Source organism: Orbicella faveolata, unplaced genomic scaffold, assembly GCF_042242905.1.
Source record: "Orbicella faveolata isolate gen_17 unplaced genomic scaffold, um_ofav_v1 contig_1, whole genome shotgun sequence".
In the NCBI taxonomy this organism is placed as follows: domain Eukaryota; kingdom Metazoa; phylum Cnidaria; class Anthozoa; order Scleractinia; family Merulinidae; genus Orbicella; species Orbicella faveolata.
The window spans coordinates 32,960,201-32,978,299 of NW_028301536.1; the positions used below are offsets into that span (position 1 = coordinate 32,960,201).

At 38.5% G+C, this 18,099-nt stretch overlaps 2 protein-coding genes across 3 annotated transcripts; both read right to left on the reverse strand.

Annotated features, from left to right (window-relative positions):
- Window positions 1-179: 179 nt before the first annotated feature.
- Window positions 180-8,360, reverse strand: LOC110054081 (uncharacterized). The gene is made up of 4 exons (XM_020760415.2): window positions 8,172-8,360; window positions 4,298-4,413; window positions 3,116-3,389; window positions 180-2,042 (listed from the first exon to the last, which is right to left on the reverse strand). Exons 1-4 carry the CDS (start codon window positions 8,323-8,325, stop codon window positions 1,789-1,791), a joined length of 798 nt encoding a protein of 265 aa, XP_020616074.2. The 5' UTR covers window positions 8,326-8,360; the 3' UTR covers window positions 180-1,788.
- A 1,081-nt stretch (window positions 8,361-9,441) lies between these two features.
- Window positions 9,442-17,708, reverse strand: LOC110054080 (acidic leucine-rich nuclear phosphoprotein 32 family member A-like). 2 transcript variants are annotated; one of them, XM_020760414.2, is made up of 9 exons: window positions 17,553-17,708; window positions 17,269-17,412; window positions 17,019-17,138; window positions 16,729-16,850; window positions 16,556-16,611; window positions 14,388-14,447; window positions 13,804-13,878; window positions 13,168-13,262; window positions 9,442-11,546 (listed from the first exon to the last, which is right to left on the reverse strand). In XM_020760414.2, exons 1-9 carry the CDS (start codon window positions 17,637-17,639, stop codon window positions 11,394-11,396), a joined length of 912 nt encoding a protein of 303 aa, XP_020616073.1. In that variant the 5' UTR covers window positions 17,640-17,708; the 3' UTR covers window positions 9,442-11,393. The 2 variants fall into 2 exon arrangements, with proteins under 2 accessions (XP_020616073.1, XP_020616072.1); XM_020760413.2 differs by having other exon boundaries at window positions 13,798-13,878.
- Between the last annotated feature and the right edge of the window lie 391 nt (window positions 17,709-18,099).

Here is an 18,099-nt window from a genome sequence, read left to right on the forward strand (position 1 = left end):
ACTAGTTGTTGAACAAACTTTTACCCTATGGCTTTCCTAGTACATGTTCCCGTCATACTTAAACTATAAGGAACCAGGCAAGCTTTCACCTAGTTTAAAGACGAGAGTGATTCACTCTAAGATAATCTTAGCCGTACTTCAGTGGACTCTAAGTATACACTTCAAGACATAACACTAAGTTTGTCTGACTGATTTATTTTCCAGATTCATACGAGGGACTCTCACTGTTTTGTTTTGTTTTGTTTTTCCTCTCAGTGTGCCCCCTTACCGATGTCTGAGCCCAGTAAGACACTTCTGAACTTTAATACTCTGTTGTGGCAAATTCTGTGTACTAAAGAGATATACAACAAAAAATAAAACCATTTTTGACAGATGTTTTTTGCCAATCATTATAGAACTCCTTTCTGATCATAGTTGTTCTAACAAAAGACTTCAGAAGCAGGAAAAAAGATACATCACTTCATACAGTACAAACATTAAATATAAGAGTAAAGGGACCAAATCAAATCCAGTAACATTCCTGTCATCCTAAATTTAAGCTTGAAAGGGCTTCCTGTCAAAACCAGTCCAACATTCTACCCAATAATAAAATAATGAATTCATTTATGGAGATTTGATTTCATTCTTTGCTCCAAACTTCTGCCCTTCAAAATGAAGAGATCGATATTCAAGATAAGTCTTGATTCAGAGGCTCAAATTCCGATTGGATTAATGACATTTGTGTCAGTCTCTCAAGCATGGGAGAACTAGTAGATTGCATTATTTGGTACTGTGGTTCACGAAACAAATGAAGGGAAAATTCCATAGGTAGCCATTGCTATTTGTAGTCAAAAATAATTCAATTTCCAAAGAAAAGTTTTGCTTATTTTCACATGCCTCTCTTGTCAAAACCAGGTATTAATCCAATCTATGTGCAACTTGAAAAATATCAACCCACACCACAAGCCAATACACGTATAGCACATGTGCCCCTGATTACATTTCTATCGTCACTGGCATGTGAATCAAAGTTTTAGCTAACTTATGCATTCTCCATTTCTCAGCACAAAATGAAGTAAACCAATATGTCTCTACCACATCTTCTTGATTCAATACCACACCCCAAATAAATGCCAGGTTACAACAAAATGCAGGGTTTGCACGGGTAAGTTTGAAACGTAAACATGTCCAACATTCACTTGCCATCCATTTGGCATTTAATCAAGAAGATATGATGATAATTGACAGACTCTGATCTACATAATTGTTCGCTAGGCGTAAAAGAGACTATAACAGTATATGAAGTTGAACTAAAAGTCGCCCCAACAGCTGCCATTTACAAGTCTATGTATGACCTTACTCCTTACCAAGCCACACAAAGGAAACCAAAGAATTTGTAATAACACCTCTCTAAATTAGCAACATTATTTAGAAAAGGTTACTTCAGGTCTTTTGCGGTACAAATGAGCTGGAGGAGTAATAATCAGTGCCAAGGTTTAACACAGTTTATTGTGCAGATAAACCCATTAGATATGAACTGAGTGGAGAAAGATCAAGAACAAAACACAATGACCCTGGGTGCGGATCAAACCCAAGTCCAATATTCTAAATGTCACACTGAATTGATGACACTCTGGATTCAAAGTAAAATAAATGTTAAGTACAAAAACTAAATTGGGTATGACTTCTTTACTAAAGCCTAATAAATTTACCTACTTCAGACTATAAAACATATATTCCATGAAATCAATTAAGGGGACCCAGCAGGGTAAACCTTACACCAATTTATCAATCATCGATGCAAAGTATCTACTCTGCAACTAATCTGACTTTGTTCCAGGAATTTCTGATTATCTGTTCGACTTGAGGTGCTTCAGGATGACGCAGCACATGAGGATGGAATGCACCTGGGTTAGGAGGCTCCCCTTCCTTCTGGGCACCACTAGCATCATGGTCGTCAACATACATCTCCAGCTCTGTGGCTGTACAGCAGCACAAGCATTTGCGAGTTGTCTTCAATTCCAGATCCTTGAAGAACCTATAATCCATGTACTCCGTTCGAACTGAAAAGACATTTGAGGAAAACAAATTACCATCACTTTCTACCATCTCAAGGTCAAATTAACTTTTCATTATCTTTTTGCTAAATTGTTTGGACTCTACACTCTTGAAATATGCTATTTGCCATTAGAATTCCCAAGACTTGATATAAGCTCATCCAACGTAAATTTTGTGTTGATTTGGAGGGCTCTTTTTGACAGGCTTTTTCTATTTAAGTGCCTTGATTAGGCCAGGGTATGTCTTTTTAATCATTTTTTAAAAGTCTCGAGAACATTTAGGTAAATCTGGATCTATTTTTCTGGTGGTTTAATTTGTTCTGAGTTATTAGAACTGAGAAACTTAGCTTTTATCAACTTGAAGTTGATAAGGGCAAATAAACTGCCACAGGAAATTTGCAAAGCTGATGATTTGAGTATTAGCCTTTTATCACAGCAAAGCTGGGGATGGTAGGTTGTGTACATGTTCATATAAAGCATTAGGGAGTTACACCTAAGTTGTAAAGTTCACCGCAGTGAAATACAGCTAGATTTAATAATAATGAAGTGTTATCATTTGTCTCACGTTGGGATGACTTGACATGTAGATCACAATGTTTCAATTGCATACTGCTAGTCTCCATCACCTGATGAAGCGTATAACAACTGTTATGCAGTCCAAATACTGCGATTTACACCACGCAGGTGACCACATTGTGAGACAGACATTTATTATTAATAATACTTTATTCAGTGTTATTAATGGGGATTACAATTGGTATTTAGCAATATAAATTTCGAGAATGAATGAACTAAATGAGAAACATCCACTAATCCCATTTGAGGGTCAATGTGGATTAGAGGAACCTACGTTCAAAACATATTTTCAAAACAAAACTTGTCTTGTGATGTTAGCGGGAAACATATTATAAAGGGCACCTGTTACAGACTTAAAGCACTTTCAAATGGGAGAAGTACTTAAGCAGGGAGGGGGTTGTGTTTTATTGGAAGAAGAGTGCTAATCAATGGTAGCAATGTTAGTGCTGTGTGAATAAAGAAGAATTTGTTGATACAGAAATATGACAGTTCTAAAAATTTACCCTCCATCCACAATCCACAGGGTGGTTCTCGCTTGTAAAACACGCCTTGCCCTGTCACACGCCAGTAGGTCTTTGCTAAGCAGCATGGGCAGAAGTATGCCACGCAGCATTCTCCGCAGTCTTCTTTGTAAGCAATGCCAGGAGCAGGCGTCATTCCAGACCACTTGGCGGCACTGAGTTCAGCTTCTCTCTTTTTCTTCTTTAACAATCCAATTAGCTCTGTCAGATAAATTCTGTCTCCAAGACATGTTATCCCAAGTTCATGAAGGTGACCCTGAACATAAAAATTAATACGTATTTAATTATGTCCCTTCATGACAGTGCATGTACTTTCCCATAACTAACTCGGTGAGCTTCATTCCATCAAAACTACAATGCTTCAGTCTAAGTTACTGTTTGACAATGTCAACTAGTAAGTTTACTTATCACACAAATCATGTAGAGCTACCAAACAATTTCCCACATTAAACTACACTTTCCTATGTTGCACAGAGAGAGGAAAAGGTTGTTTCATTGACACTGGTATAGACAAACAATAATGGCACATGCTTTATTAACTAGCATAGTGTAGCTAATTAAAATACACTGTCTTGTTGTGTTACTTCACCAAGCTTTAAATTTTACGATTTATTATTATGTCTGTCACTCACGCTAGGCTTTGACATTGCTGATTTTAGCAGTAAGGTAGCACTTACTGTATTAAAATTATGTTGGTACCCATGATATTATAAAATCCAGTAAAATGACCCAGCTACATGTAGCTTTCCAGGAATTTTCTGTAGCACAGTGAAAAGAGCACCTGACTTGTAAGTGGAAGGTCATAGGTAAGAACCCCATTAGGGTTCTGTTTCTTTTTAAATTGTCCCATGCTTGAAAAATAGATGATTGATATCATGTCAACTCTTGTCAACAAATGCTCGTATAGTGCCAGTGGAATTCTCTGGTGGCGGCCTTGTATGCAGACACATACGTTGAAGAATTATATCGTATCAACTGTTGTCAAAGAATTGTTTGTATAGGTGGCAGTGGAATTTATTGGTGGGGGCCTTGTAAGCAGACACATACGTTGAAGATTGATGACAATTATTTTAAACTAGTCAAACAATATCTATTGAAAACAAACAGTGAACAGTTTGGTCAGTTGTTAGTTTTGAGTTGCTTTAGGTATATTTGTCAACTCACCTCGTTCAAAAGCATGAGGCATTTACCATTGATCTTGTTTGCATTAAACTGTTCTGCCATATAACCCAATCCAGCACGCTCAAGAAACTGTTGGTTAACCTCCTCTGCCGACCAGCCTGTTGACAACAATAATAAATATGGCTTGTCAGACATATGTAAATCAACTGTTTTATCAGCTATTTTAAAAGAGTCAGTCTTATGACATAAGAGTTGTTTGGACCATATACATGCATGCCTGACTGCACAAGTGACAGTCAAATGTCTGCACTTAAGATCAAAGTGACCTATGCTGATGGAACCTATGGTTTCCATAGACTGGTGGGCAGGAGTTAACCTCCCCCTGTCATAGCCGCAAGCTATTATGTCGAGAACAGGACGCAATGTTGCTTGGTTAGTTATTTTAATACCTTAAGCAACATGGTCGGAACTACACTGTACATATACAAAAGATCGCAAGGCACAATGGTTCACCTGGTGCTCACTTCACTGAAAGTGCATTTGAAGTACATATCATCACCCCCCTCCCCCCTTCCCCCCCCCCCCCACTTTCCGATAATTTGTTGTGGACCAAGTACTTTGTAACTACTGTAGTTTGACAAATTCTACATTGTGAGAGCAACAAACTGTTTTGCCTATAAGCTCAACATAATGTCCTTGCCCAGCACTTGAACCCAGACTGTTCAATATGAACCCCAAACAACTAATCCTTATGCCAATTGATCATGACCACCACACTAAGCAAGCACATTTATGCTCTTTATGTACTTCATGTCTTAAGGTCTGACACAGAAAATGAAAATTGTACAGATGAGGTATTTCTATAGGCGAATCTTTGTTTACACTTCTTGCCTTATTAACATATGCTTATCGCTGTCTAATGACGCTAATAAAAGAAAAACTCTGAATATTGAAAGGGCATAACAGTTTCAGTTATCTCTGAAAATTTGAGCCCAATACACCAAATGGTTTCGGAGAAATTCTCTCCTAAAAACTCGAAATTTTACAGAGAAATGTATGGCTCATTAACTTTTTTGCCACACAGCAATTTTGCAATTTTTGATAGCTGATATTTCCTTCAATATTGCTTGCAAAGAGCTGAAAATTGCACAAATTGCTCAACTTAATCAACTTTTTCAACTTTTGCATTTAGTTCGTATATACGGCCACAGCTTCTATGGGTCAATTTGTATGCTAAGGAGCAAAAATGTAAACAATGATGTCAGCAAAGATTTGCCTATAAAAGCTACCACCATTAATACAGCTTGGAATTATATTAGAGGGAGCATAACCAATTTCTTTGCTGTGCTACATTTGGCATAAGGGCAGTTACATGTAAGTATGTACCAATATCTTCAACATACAACACGGATCAGGTTGTTTGGTTATTTCTTTAAATTATTCCACAATTTTGTAATGTTGCAGTGTTTCTAGGCAACTGTTGCTCCTCGTGCTGGAATAAGAGAACCCTGAATTTCCAACGTCTCCTTTTCCCTAAGACATTTGTAAAAATGGACTTATTGGTGTCCCTTCTTTATAGTTAAATCTCTTCTTACTGACACTTTAGTAACTGATACCTCCATATTATGGACAGTTCAATAGTTATGCCTTCCACCTCTGTGGAAATAGGGTTAACTTCAATCTGTAATGGAGATACTCAGATCTACTCCTTTGATAGGGCAGGAATATTTTGCAGGTTGCAGGTTGAAAAATCGACTTTTAAGTCCGACTGAGTCTACATATTAACACTTTGGTTAGCCTGAATAGCACTTCGGTTAGCCTAAATTAGCTTAGGTTGCATACCTGCCAACCCTCAGAGTGCAAAAACCTGGAGGCCTTCTTCGGTTCGACTGATGTAAACAGCGTGCAAAAACTACGCCAATGTTGTACCATGTATTGCACAATTTGATTGGTTGATTTCTGACCAATTATGATACTCATTAAATATATATCAATTTGATTGCTCTGTTTCACGTTTTCCGATCGAGAGCAGCTCAAATAAGAGCAACAAATTCCCTTCTTGTTTTATTTTCCTTTTTGAAATCTCGAAAATAACGAAATTAATGAAAAAAAAATTTAAAAAGAGCCACAGTGAGTAGCTCCTGGGAGATTTGGTGCTCTAACCAGAAGACCGGGAAATTTGACGAAAAACTTGGAGACTCTCAACCGGGAAAACTGGGAGAGTTGGCAGGTCTGAGGTTGCTTGGTTAGCCTTTATACTGGGGTTTATTCTACTTCAACTCAAATAAACGAGTCATTTCAAACTGCAACCTCCAAAATATACCTGCCGCCTTTGATATGTTGATTACAGGCAAAGCTCTTTAATAAAGAGCTTTGCCTGTAATCAACAATTTTCTTACAGGGCTAAGGCAATACTGATAATTTAATTACAATGGATATTTTACTGCTTAAAACAAGCTTGGTAGGGGATCAATAATAATTACTATTGCAATTTATTTGAAAATGATCTGCAGTAGGCAATTTCTCCAGCTAAGGAAAATATATTAGCATACTAAAACAGCACTGCAGTGTCAGGGGATAATCACACCACACTTCTATAGATATTCTTCTGCTTAATTTATCTTAGCAACACTTTATCTTAATGACACTGCAATGCTGCTTTAGCTACATTCATTGAGCTGATAAATAGTTGGCTAGCCCAGGCTTATGTGTGACTAATCTTGAAATCCCTTCATTTAACTCTGACTAGCACATGTTGTACAATTTGTTATCGCAAACTCTACCTCTTGACCAAAGGTTTAATCCAGGTTAAGTGCTACTTTAATTTAATTCCCATTCAAACAGCATGATTGACAGTTGCTAAGAAACCATTCAATGATACAAAAAATAAAACAACTAGGGGATCTCCCAGTAAACAGTCATCAATTTCTGCACTTTGAGGGCACAGAAGGCTATGCCCAGTTAAATTCCTGGATAAACTTGGCCACACTAAACACAAACAAAATTCCCCCAACATAGTTCTCCTTTCTCGTGACAAGAAATCAAGGCAAGAAATCAAAGGAAAAATTATGATAATTTGCATTTAATGATTCTGTGTACAAAATGCAAGTGGGCATAAATTAATTTTTTTTCACTTTCTATAAGCTTACTGCAGATTTTAAAATAAAATCATACCAGGTTCGGTCATCAACACATAAAAACAAATGTTTGAAACTTTGGACGATTTTAAAATCAAGACAGTAATATTTCATTGTTTCCTACGTTGCACAAAGTAAACAAAACCATCCACGCCAGCAGCCATAATCTAACTTCAGCCTTGTTAAATCACTCAGAGCGAAAGTACGTTATATAAGGCTTTTTGCAATATAACCTTACCACAGACGAAAACAAAATGAGTGGAATAGAACGTTCAAGAAGGCGGTCTGTGATTGACCGCTAACTTCCATAATGTATGCATATCACCGCATACTGCTCACAACAAACACAACAGTGTATATTGCTTTCTCACATTAGGCAAGAAATAAAGGCTTGGACTTTTCTTCAAATAAAAATTGTTCTAATAGAAAAGACCTGTGACACGAAAGATCGAAATTTCCCACTATTTGAAATCAAGAACAGCTATATTGACAACGCCCATGGTCGTACTAACATGAGAGTCTGTGGCTTAGCGAACTTGACTCTTCTAATCAAATAAATATTGAGATCAAAACGCACACAGTACCTCGTTCGATTTCCTCGACTCGTTATGTCGCGATCGCGCGCTGAACGCATACAAAATATATGTAAAATACCTAAAAATACCAATGCAATAAAATGTAAAGCTTATGGCGCCGTTTTCTGAAGGCGCGATCCACAATGAGGTAAATAGACGCGAAGTTCGTTTTAAGAAATTATGAAACGTCAAAGGCAAACTTACCGGATACTGTGGCTGGATCTAGGTTGAGTACATACTCCTCTGTGGCCGAGAGTTTGGCCGGCTGGCTGACAACTGGTTTCCCTTCACTCGCCATTACACGTTCTCCACCGTCTTTCCCGAGTAGTGCTTCGTATTGTTGTTTATTGAGGGCCATATTGGTTAATAATTCATGCAAGAGGGTACGCCCTGTTTATAGTTCTGTCACGCCACGGTCAATTGAGTTTGCAAGTGCTCGAAGTTTCCAGGAGACGGGTCAAGTTATTTTCGAACTTTGTTGGACGCCTTCATGGATTGGACGCGTACGAACGTCCATGGCACAGCGAACTGCCAGAATGACACCCTGAGAGCATATTTTTCTCCGCATTCATTCTAAAGTGGATTCAATGTCACGTTTCATTTTCATTTATCCATGCGCAGGTAAAAGTTTTAGAGGCCTTAGAAATACCGTAAAAATACAAAATGCCAGCAGCATAGATCCCACCTCCATTTCTCGGAAACAAAAATTCGTGGTGCCGCAGATTGATGCGGGGGAGGGGCTGAGAAAATTACCCCCAAAAGATTCCCTGCAAAAATCCCACAACAACAAAAACAAAATCTCGTGTAACTGCAAACTCGGAGCCACGCAAAAAGACGTCAATAAAATGTAAAAAATATTATTAAACATGCTGACCTTGACAAAATTCTTACTCAGAAAAATTCCCCACCTCCTCTCCCTAGAAAAAAAAACATAATCCCTAGGCAGACAGAGTAAGGCAAAAGATTTTCCCATCAAATAGCGCTAACAGCATCTGGGCATGTTGATTTAGCTAATGCGCTAGTGAAAACGAGCATAGTAGAGACAGCATCATGATGATCGCGGGCAGGATTACCGACGAGGAGAGGGAGGTGTGTAAATACCTCTTGGGAAACGGGAGTGGCCATAGGTGTTAAGAGTAAATGAAATAATGATTGACGAACTTGCCATAGAGGAGGAGAGGAGAACTACGAGAGCGGCAGTTTCCCTGTTCAACACGTAGTCGTGAACTCGTTTTCAGAAGGGAATTCTTTTTAAAACCAACTTCCAGTTTGTTCGTTTACTTAACAAACTGACGTCATTTTTTACGCCTCTGTCCTCTTATTGATGATAAATTCCGTCATAACATTGTCAGTGGCTGTGGAACCACGAGCCGCAGGCGTGTGGCTCCACAGTTTCCCTTAAAACGCATATTCCAGTGTTTCATTTTCACTTTCAGCCATTTCACAAATATAAAAAAAATTCAAAGTTGCTACATTTTTAACAAATCTTTTCTTTTTTTTAATTTCATAATAAAGAAAGGTATCTAATATAGTGAAACAGGGCTCCTACTCTTTTCAAAGACAAAGGCCGTATGTGAAGCGTTTTGAATAAGTTCTTCCCAGCCGCTAGCAAAACGAAAAGAACAGCACACCATGAAAAGTACTGGCTAAGCAATGGAAGTTTCCAACATACAGGGGTCAAAATGCCCAAAAACCTACTTAAAAAGTGCAGTCATGATTTATAAGAAATCAACTTGTACCACAATGCGTAATAATTTAAGACTGTCGACAGCTTTTCACCTGGGAAGCTGCTATTTATCCCTAATGAAGTCACTTACAATGAAGGCTAATACCTTCTGAAATGGTATGACATAGGCATGTAAAGAGCAAGTCCAAGTTGCTTGAGAAATGTGAAAGCACGACTGACAAAAGAAGACTATTGACCAACAATCATCTAAAAATGTCTTTAAATACCTAGGGTTGTGTATAATAACTCAAAACATTGAGAACCAAAAACTTCACAACGTTTGCTTGGCCTAACTTTTTACATGCATGTCCTATACAAAAAGTGGATCTAGTACATGGACAAACTATCAATGAGTTGTTAATTTCTTATTTTCTCCTTATAATTTCTGTGCTGGCCTGTTTTAAGGGGCATGCAGTAAAGTCCTTTGTAGCAATATCCTTAGGTTTCTCTTCATGAAACATGTTTTAGACAAGCAGGTCAAATGGTTAAAACAAAACAAAACAAAACAAAAGCAAACCTGAGAGCAGGACTCTATGATTAGACACAACAGTTTCCTTTCTTTTAGCCTGCAAACAGGCTCCCGGACGGGTTTTAGTGCGAGGTGGCCAAGTGTGGTCCAGGGCAAGCGGAGCAGGCCATGCCCCACTCACTTTGCTCGCAGAATTCTTTATTTTGCACTCATTGGCCTGCTTTGCTCACCAAATTGTCTTTCTGCCCTCACTGAGAGCCTGTTCACAGGCTATCTTTCTATCTTTCTGTCCTTTTCTTTGGATCAGGCTAGACTTGCTCATAGAAAAATCCACAAATCATATTAAATTCTGATACAGAAAGAACTTAAACTCATTGAATTTAGGCAAGGTGAAGAAGCAGTTAACATTTGACGGTATAATGCTAAATTTCATCATCACAATTCAAATATTTTTCTTTATACTAGATAAATGTTATAAACCTGTGTCCATCAAAGTGTCTTGTTCTATAACTAAAGTATATTTCCCAGTTGTTCGTCATGAACCTTTGCCTCTACAGACATAAGCTTTGCACATACAACATGTGTCACTTACAGTGGTGTATTTAATAACTAATAGAGCCTTGACAATGGATGCTAACATAAGAAACAATACTGTTCATAACTTTTGATGTAAGAGATTTTAAAACTTATTTTCTACTCTCAAAAAAATGTAAGCCAGTCATGCAAGGTCACTGAGACTGTACCTTCCTTTTATCTACTGTACAGCCAGTGCAAGTGATAAGTCATGAAAAAACTTGAATCCATGACTGATCACTTGTACCGTACAAAACTGAAAACAAGCAACTGCTACAACCTGTTGATGAGTCATCTTGTTACACTATCTATGACTTACACACCACAACACTTGATAAACAGGACCATTTATATTTTGATTTCTAACAGGTAAGAGTCGGTTGACTCCAGGAGTAAATACAAAAATTAAGTTACTACAATCGTGGGACCACTTTAACAAGCTAGCACTGACTACTATATAAGAAACGACTCAGTCACAACTCCAGGAATCAAGGAACATGCCACCTGCTAGCCATGGGCCCCTTCTAGTGGGAGGCCTATAAAAGGGCACTTGTGAAGGCTCATAATAAGGACCTCTTGAACACCATTGACAACTCTATACAAAAAGAGCACTTCCAATCTGGGGTAGGTAGCTCCACGCTTGCTATGGGAGTTTTTGTCAGTCGTCGTCATCATCATCTTCGTCGTCTTCTCTCTTTCTCTTTTCTCCTCTCCTGTCGGGTTCTCCTGTCTCTTCTTCCTCTTCCTCCTCTTCCTCTTCTTCTTCTTCATCTTCCTCATCAGGGTTGAAGTCCTCCCCTTCTTCCTCATCCTAGGAAAACAAATAAGTGAACACTCCATAAACTAGAGGACTTTCAATAAGATTTGAAGCACGTGGCTGCTGTGGTGCAGCACCAGCGAGACAGTAATATGAGAGGTTGAAGACAACTTCCTCTAGATAGTCAACTATGAAAACTGCTAACATTATAGTTCTTCTTAAGCGCTATAACGTAACATGCTCAAAAGTCACCACCAAACCTCGTTTGCATGGCATTTTTCTCAACCCTTCTTTCCTGTGGTGTTGTTTTCATGTAAGTATTCTTTTCATCATTGCTGCCTTGGAAATTAGTTCATGATAAAATTTAAAATTTCCATACTCAAACTGAGGCTTGGTAGTGATTTTAGCAAGTCTGGCAAGTGCCAGCTCTAATTGAAAGTACTACACTTATGCACCAAAACATGCTTTTAGTCAGATAGGTGTCCAGGCATCCTGTGGATGGCCACTTTTCAGAGAAAATTGTTTTATTCCATATGTTGCCTCATAACTTGTTCATTTGAGCAGGCCCTATAGCACATTTTGGATGCCCACTCTTTAAATCCTGGCTAGAAATCTGCACCAAAGTAAGGTTAATTGGACTCTATAGAGAGCCAAGTAATAAGTGGAATTTTTGGGTGTAAAGACACCTGCTATACGAGTCATACCAACAGCAGTAAGACATTCACAATGTTTCAGCCAGAAAATTTTGCTTGAGGGCCAAAGTGGTCCCTGAAAATCTTCTTTAGGGGCCAATTTTTTAGGAAAGGGGCCAATAAATTGAAAGCTACAGAAGGGAAAAATGCATCAGGGTACCAAGGAAAATAAAGCAGTTTGTTACGATCTATGATAAAATTTAATAAGTGCTTTTTGAAGTGTTTCTACTCAATAAAGTTTCTTTTGAATCAGATACTAGTATGATGGATCCCTGCATTACAAGAGAACAATCCTTAGGCATACATGACGTAGTCAATGATCAAAGGTTTGCAATGCATTATAGGGCGATTTCAAACACGGCCATCCATTTGGAAGTTTTCCGATGTGAGAGAATCAATACAGCAAAGCAAAAGGACGGATTGACTTCTTTTCTTATGTTGAATGTTTTAGGGGCAAAGATCTTTCAATATGATTTTCTAGAAAGACATAATGTGTGACAAAATAACCGTTATTGATCGTCAACACAGAGAAATGTAGTCGCCATGATGCCATATTATAGCGACAAAACCAGAATTTTTGGTCGCCAAGGGTGAAATGCTTGTTGCATTGGCAATCGTATCGATCACAATTTGAAGCCCTTGGATGGCTTTTAAAATATATGCCTGTGTTAAGCCTGCAGTCTTGTTAAAGAAAAGGGCCAAATTGGCCCTTTTTTTGTTTTTCTGGGGGCCATATCTGCTTGTAACACAGGATTCCTGTAATGGTGCGCTCTGGCCAAAACACTGATTCAACAGATTTAGATCCCTACAAACTACTCTTTGACAGAAGCAAACTTTAGACTTATCCCTGAGAACTTTCGGCTGGTAACCTTAGGCAAGAGCTTGCCTGAAGGGAAAGCTATTATAAATTTGTGCCTCACACTACAAGGGCTTTGATGTCATCAAATGATAACACCCCTTTGCAGCCATCCACTAAAATTTACCTCTAAGTTTTCTTTCTGTAAATAATCTAGACCAGGTTCCTCCTCATCTTCTCCTTCATCCTCTTCATCTTCCTCATCTTCATCTTCATCACCCTCTGAATGAATATTCAAAGATTTGTTTATACTTGTCATAAAAAAGTAAAACACTTAAACCAATTCCACTCAGCTGAGGAGAAATTAAGTGTCACCATGGTTCAAATATTCCTAGCTACAGATTGAGCCTTGCAATCTTGAACTTGGACATCTTGAACCCCCTGCTATCTCTTACTCAAATCACTTCTCCTTGATTGAGCTTTTTCAGCCATTTTGAGTGTCAGATACTGGTGTGAAACTCTAGGGTGTGGTCTAACAAAAATTTTGAGGAGCCCAAAGGTTTCTAACCATGAAATCCTGGGTGCCCAGCACTTGAGTTTGTTTGAAAAAAGTGAGTTTTCCAGTCGCCCAGGGGCAAAAGGTAGTAGCCTGTGGCACAGGAATGCTCCTAGAGGACATCCCTGGTTAAACTGTAGTTTTACTCTTGGAAACTGGCTTAAAAGGTTAGGAATCATTTCATTTCATCATTTAGGAATCATCGTTTGTATTAGATTTTATTGGGAAGTGAAAAATTGAATGTGCATTATGTTAACAGACCTTCACCTTCTACGCCCTCATCGTCATCATCACCACTTGATCCCTCTTCGTCATCTACATCATCTTCGTCGTCATCCTCCCCTAAAAGTAAGATTTATTGAATGCCAAAAGTATCACTATTGTCTTTGTTGAACAGTCTTAACTACAAGTTACATGCATAAATTGTGGTTGAATTTGTTTGGCTAAGTGATTATACTACAAAAAAAAAAAACTTGATGATGAGCAATAAGCTTTCTGTACAGTAGTCACCAAATTAGAAATGTATTTGGAAAATTTAGTTGCCAAATGTTTCTTCCCTGCTATGCCAACCAAAATGGTCATGGCTTCAAGCTGAACTTGTCCACAATGCTGAATGTAACAGGGGGCGGAGAAGACGAGGCTATTTTTGGCCTTTTATTCATGGCTAGTTGTGACTGCCCATGTGACATTTCACACTTTCATTACAAAGAATTTTACAGAAAAAGCATCCAGAGACTAGAACTATTCTCCAATTATTTTATGTGGAATAAATGATAAAACTCTACCCTAACTTTTCTCATGCTATGTGACTCATTCTATTTTATGCAGGTAAATCACAGCAGCACTGTTACCTTCGCCATCTTCATCATCGTCATCTTCGTCTCCTTCATCATCTTCATCGCCTTCATCATCTGTCCAGGATAAGATAAGGACAGTGAATACCGTAATCATATCTCACTCTGATCAAAGCATATTGAAATGGTGAGTAAAATTCTTCCTAGAAGTAAATTGGTGCTCTGAAGTCCAAACTAGGTTGAAGCCCTGGCCAGCATTGTTTTGGGTCCTTGGTCAGGGCACTTTACTCTCACAGTGCCTTTCTCCACCCAGGTTTATAAATTGACACAGGCAAATTAAATGCTGGTGGTAACTTTGTCATGAGCTGGAATCCATCAAGGGGGAGTTGAAATGCTCCTAGTCTTTTAATGACAAGGAGCCCGGAGATAAATACGGGCCTGATTGGCCACTACATTCAAACATAGATTTTACATGCCTGAACCTTATTCTTCCTAACTAAAGGCAAATTTAGTGAGCTCAAGCTAGAAAGAAGAGTGATTCTGATGGAAAGTGGTTGTGTCTTGTTTTAATAACTCAATTAATACCTAATTAATATCTTAATTTTTAAAACAGGAAAGTGGTTGGCTTTTAAAACAAGATAGTCTAATGTGATACCTCTAAGCCCTGCAGTTTATCTTAAAGCAATATCTTGAGACCAGTTGTAAACAATTTTGACCATAGGTGATCCTATGTATAATACCCAGGCAGTTGGTTAGCAAATTCAGGTTGCCACAAATCAGTCAAGTCTCATTCTGTCACAGGATTTGTTTACTTTGTCTCACGTGGCCCAGTTACAAAAGTCACGCCTAAAACTCAGTATTTTTATGCTCATTTAATTTTCATGAAAGACCTCAAGAGGCACATGACTGCCTTCTGGTGGATAACACTCTCTTCCTTGCTGTGCAGTTTAGAAACTCTGAATACCATGGTTTGATTACGGCGAGACAATGAGTGGCGAAAACTGCTATGCCTGAATAATCACTGATATTTTACATCTGCCATGACAAATCATTTTTTGGTACAGTCTGACCTCACTAATTCGAACTCGGTTATTTTGAATTCCCTGTTACTTTGAACTCAATCTCATTTCTCTTGGATTTGTCCTTCAGTCGTTTAGTGACGGCTTTTTGGAACTTCCTCATTTCCCCTGAGAGTTCAAAATAGCAGGGTTCAATTGTACTTAATTTTGTCTGAATATAACTCTGTTTCATGGCCAGATACAAGTCCAGAGAGAATTATTGAAATTAATAGGAATTATTCAATCAAAATATAAGTGTCTAAGGTTATAGTATATCACTTTGCAAGTGCTGTCAACCAAGATTGTTTATCAACACAACATTACTGATGGCCATTAGTCAATACCTAGTGTAACACCTTTCACCCTTGAAATGAACAGACAGAAACACACCTTTGGTTCAAACATCCAAAATAGGACAACAAAAAAACAACACAATATCAAGCCAATCATTACCTAATGCTTCCTTAATTTTCAACGATCAAAGCAGGAAAAAAGATATTCAAAAGCACAACAGAGAAATGGCCTTACAATTTGTAAATCCCTACATGGCCAAAAAAAATCTGTCGATGTTCAAATGAATTTAGTCATTGAAATAATCAGATCAGATCACGGTTTCTCCCATAGCCCTACTGAAATTTGATCCGATTCCGACATAAAAAGTGAACTCAAAATACAAAGCTCGCTACAACAGGAGTACTTATGCTACAACATAAGATTGCCCAACGTAACCAAAATCTACAACACGACAACGAAAACAAAATCCTAAAATAGCGTCGAAAATAGAAATGCGCGGGAATTTCATTCAATGCATGGTGCCCGCTTTTCGCGACCATTTATTTTCCCCCCGTGATAAAATAAGTACGAAAATACCAAAGAAACCCTCATGTAACTGTTCACATACGAAAGGACAACAACTTATTTCTGTCCCACGACGAAAATGCAAAAGAATCGTTTGATTTGGCGTTTGAATTAGCTTTTCACTCAATTCTTCTTTATCTTGCCGGGCCCTTGCATATTTTAACGCGCTGCGCCAAAAGGATCATGCAAACTTCAATTTATTTCAAAGTTTTCAATTCTGAAGATGGTCGAGGATAGTTTCGTTTTCCTTTTGACGACGCTTTCAGTCCGGAACATTACAAAACAATAGAAAAAGGAATCAAAACTTGCCTTCCTCGCCGTCCTCTTCTCCAGAGGAATCTGTGTCCTCCGCTTCATTGCCGTATCTAATGGCGGACAAGAACAGTAAAGCAATAAAATGCGAGCACAGACAATGAATTGTATAACTGCGAATAAGCAACAGAAGGAAGGCGCAAGCAATTTGCGCTCTCGTCTTGCCTTACCTGTCATAACCGTCGAGATATTTCAGGGATGGTATCATTTTAAATATTTCGGCTCTGTATCCCTCTATCGTCGTTACCTCGCAGTTTAGTAGATCCAAACTTTTTAAATTTTGTAGTTTTGACTATCGAAGAGAAAAGAGTCACAACACATTAGAGCTACTTGGAAATAGCCAGGCCGCAAACACAAAAATAACAAAAGCTCCCGCTCAATTCGTAGTCAAATTTACAAGTTGATCGATACTGGCTCCGCGTCTCATCCTCAGACGATTACTCAGAACATTTGTACTTACCAAGGGTTCTAAAGTTTCGAGATCTTTTATTCTGTTATTACTGAGGCTCAAATGCGCTAATTTCGGTGATCCCTGAAGAGACTGTAGGCCTGATGTTATCCTGTTTTCGCCAAGTTCCAGCTGGGAATAAAGAGATACGAATACTGAGTATCTAAAGCTGCTACAAACGCGTAAGGAACTTTCAAAATAGCCCAGGTAGGGTGCAAACGCATGAAGAACAACATACGCTCTCCAAAAAAAATTCACTTACCCGAGTCAGATTCGGTAAATTGGGAAAATTTTTCAAATTTGTCAGCCCAACTTTGATCAAAGACAGCCTCTCCAAGTTGACAAATTCATCTGTTAGACCGACGACATTAGTGGAATAACAATTGTCCAAGATGAGCTCGACAATCTGCAAAACAACAAAAGCACATGGAGAAGGGACGACTCACAAAATAGCCGATTTACTGCACTTTCTACCCACTAATCGAGCCAAAGGCTCAAAATTCATCGAGACGAGATCCTTAGAGCTCAAAAGACCCGAGGTTCTACCTCATCCGGTTTTCTTTTGCCGCACTCTAAAGCGATCCGTTTCTCCATCCTTGTGTTGTTCGTTATAGCTGGAGTCGCATTATCCATTGCACCTTTCTACAAAATCGAACGAGTTAGCTTGCCTCGCGCCACGGTAGCATTTTCCCCAGAGGGGGTACAATAGATTGTCTCCGCGTGGCCCTGCAAAAATAACGAATGTTTTGGACGAATGTAAACATGGTAACGAGAAAATCTCTTTTGATCCTGCGTCAAAAAGAACACCTTAACGTTCAAATGAAGCTCAAGAGTGACGAAGCCGATAATTCTATACCTAAGTTAGCCAGATGCTGTTATTATGGACGTTTCAAAGGGCAGTTTGGAATCCAAAATTCAAAATAACTGATAATACAAACAAATCTCAGAGAAGCCAAACAGACCATTTTACTCCAAAATTACGTCAAAAAGTACACCAAAGCAAGATGTATCGACAATACACCAACTCAATCCAAACTTTTTTTTCTCACACGAGGTAAACGACGCGTAAAGAAACGCTTGTGTTTACAGTAAT

What these genes read in the sequence shown, in the direction of transcription:
- LOC110054080 (XM_020760413.2), bottom strand. Translation starts at nt 17,639, where the DNA reads ATGGATAATGCGACTCCAGCTATAACGAACAACACAAGGATGGAGAAA. An exon ending in TATCTCGACGGTTATGACAG is followed by an intron (nt 16,612 to 16,728) that starts GTAAGGCAAGAC and finishes GTCCGCCATTAG; the next exon opens with ATACGGCAATGAAGCGGAGG. An exon ending in AGAAGAGGACGGCGAGGAAG is followed by an intron (nt 14,448 to 16,555) that starts GCAAGTTTTGAT and finishes TATCCTGGACAG; the next exon opens with ATGATGAAGGCGATGAAGAT.
- LOC110054081 (XM_020760415.2), bottom strand. Translation starts at nt 8,325, where the DNA reads ATGGCCCTCAATAAACAACAATACGAAGCACTACTCGGGAAAGACGGT. An exon ending in AGATCCAGCCACAGTATCCG is followed by an intron (nt 4,414 to 8,171) that starts GTAAGTTTGCCT and finishes TGTTGTCAACAG; the next exon opens with GCTGGTCGGCAGAGGAGGTT. An exon ending in GCCTCATGCTTTTGAACGAG is followed by an intron (nt 3,390 to 4,297) that starts GTGAGTTGACAA and finishes TTTTATGTTCAG; the next exon opens with GGTCACCTTCATGAACTTGG.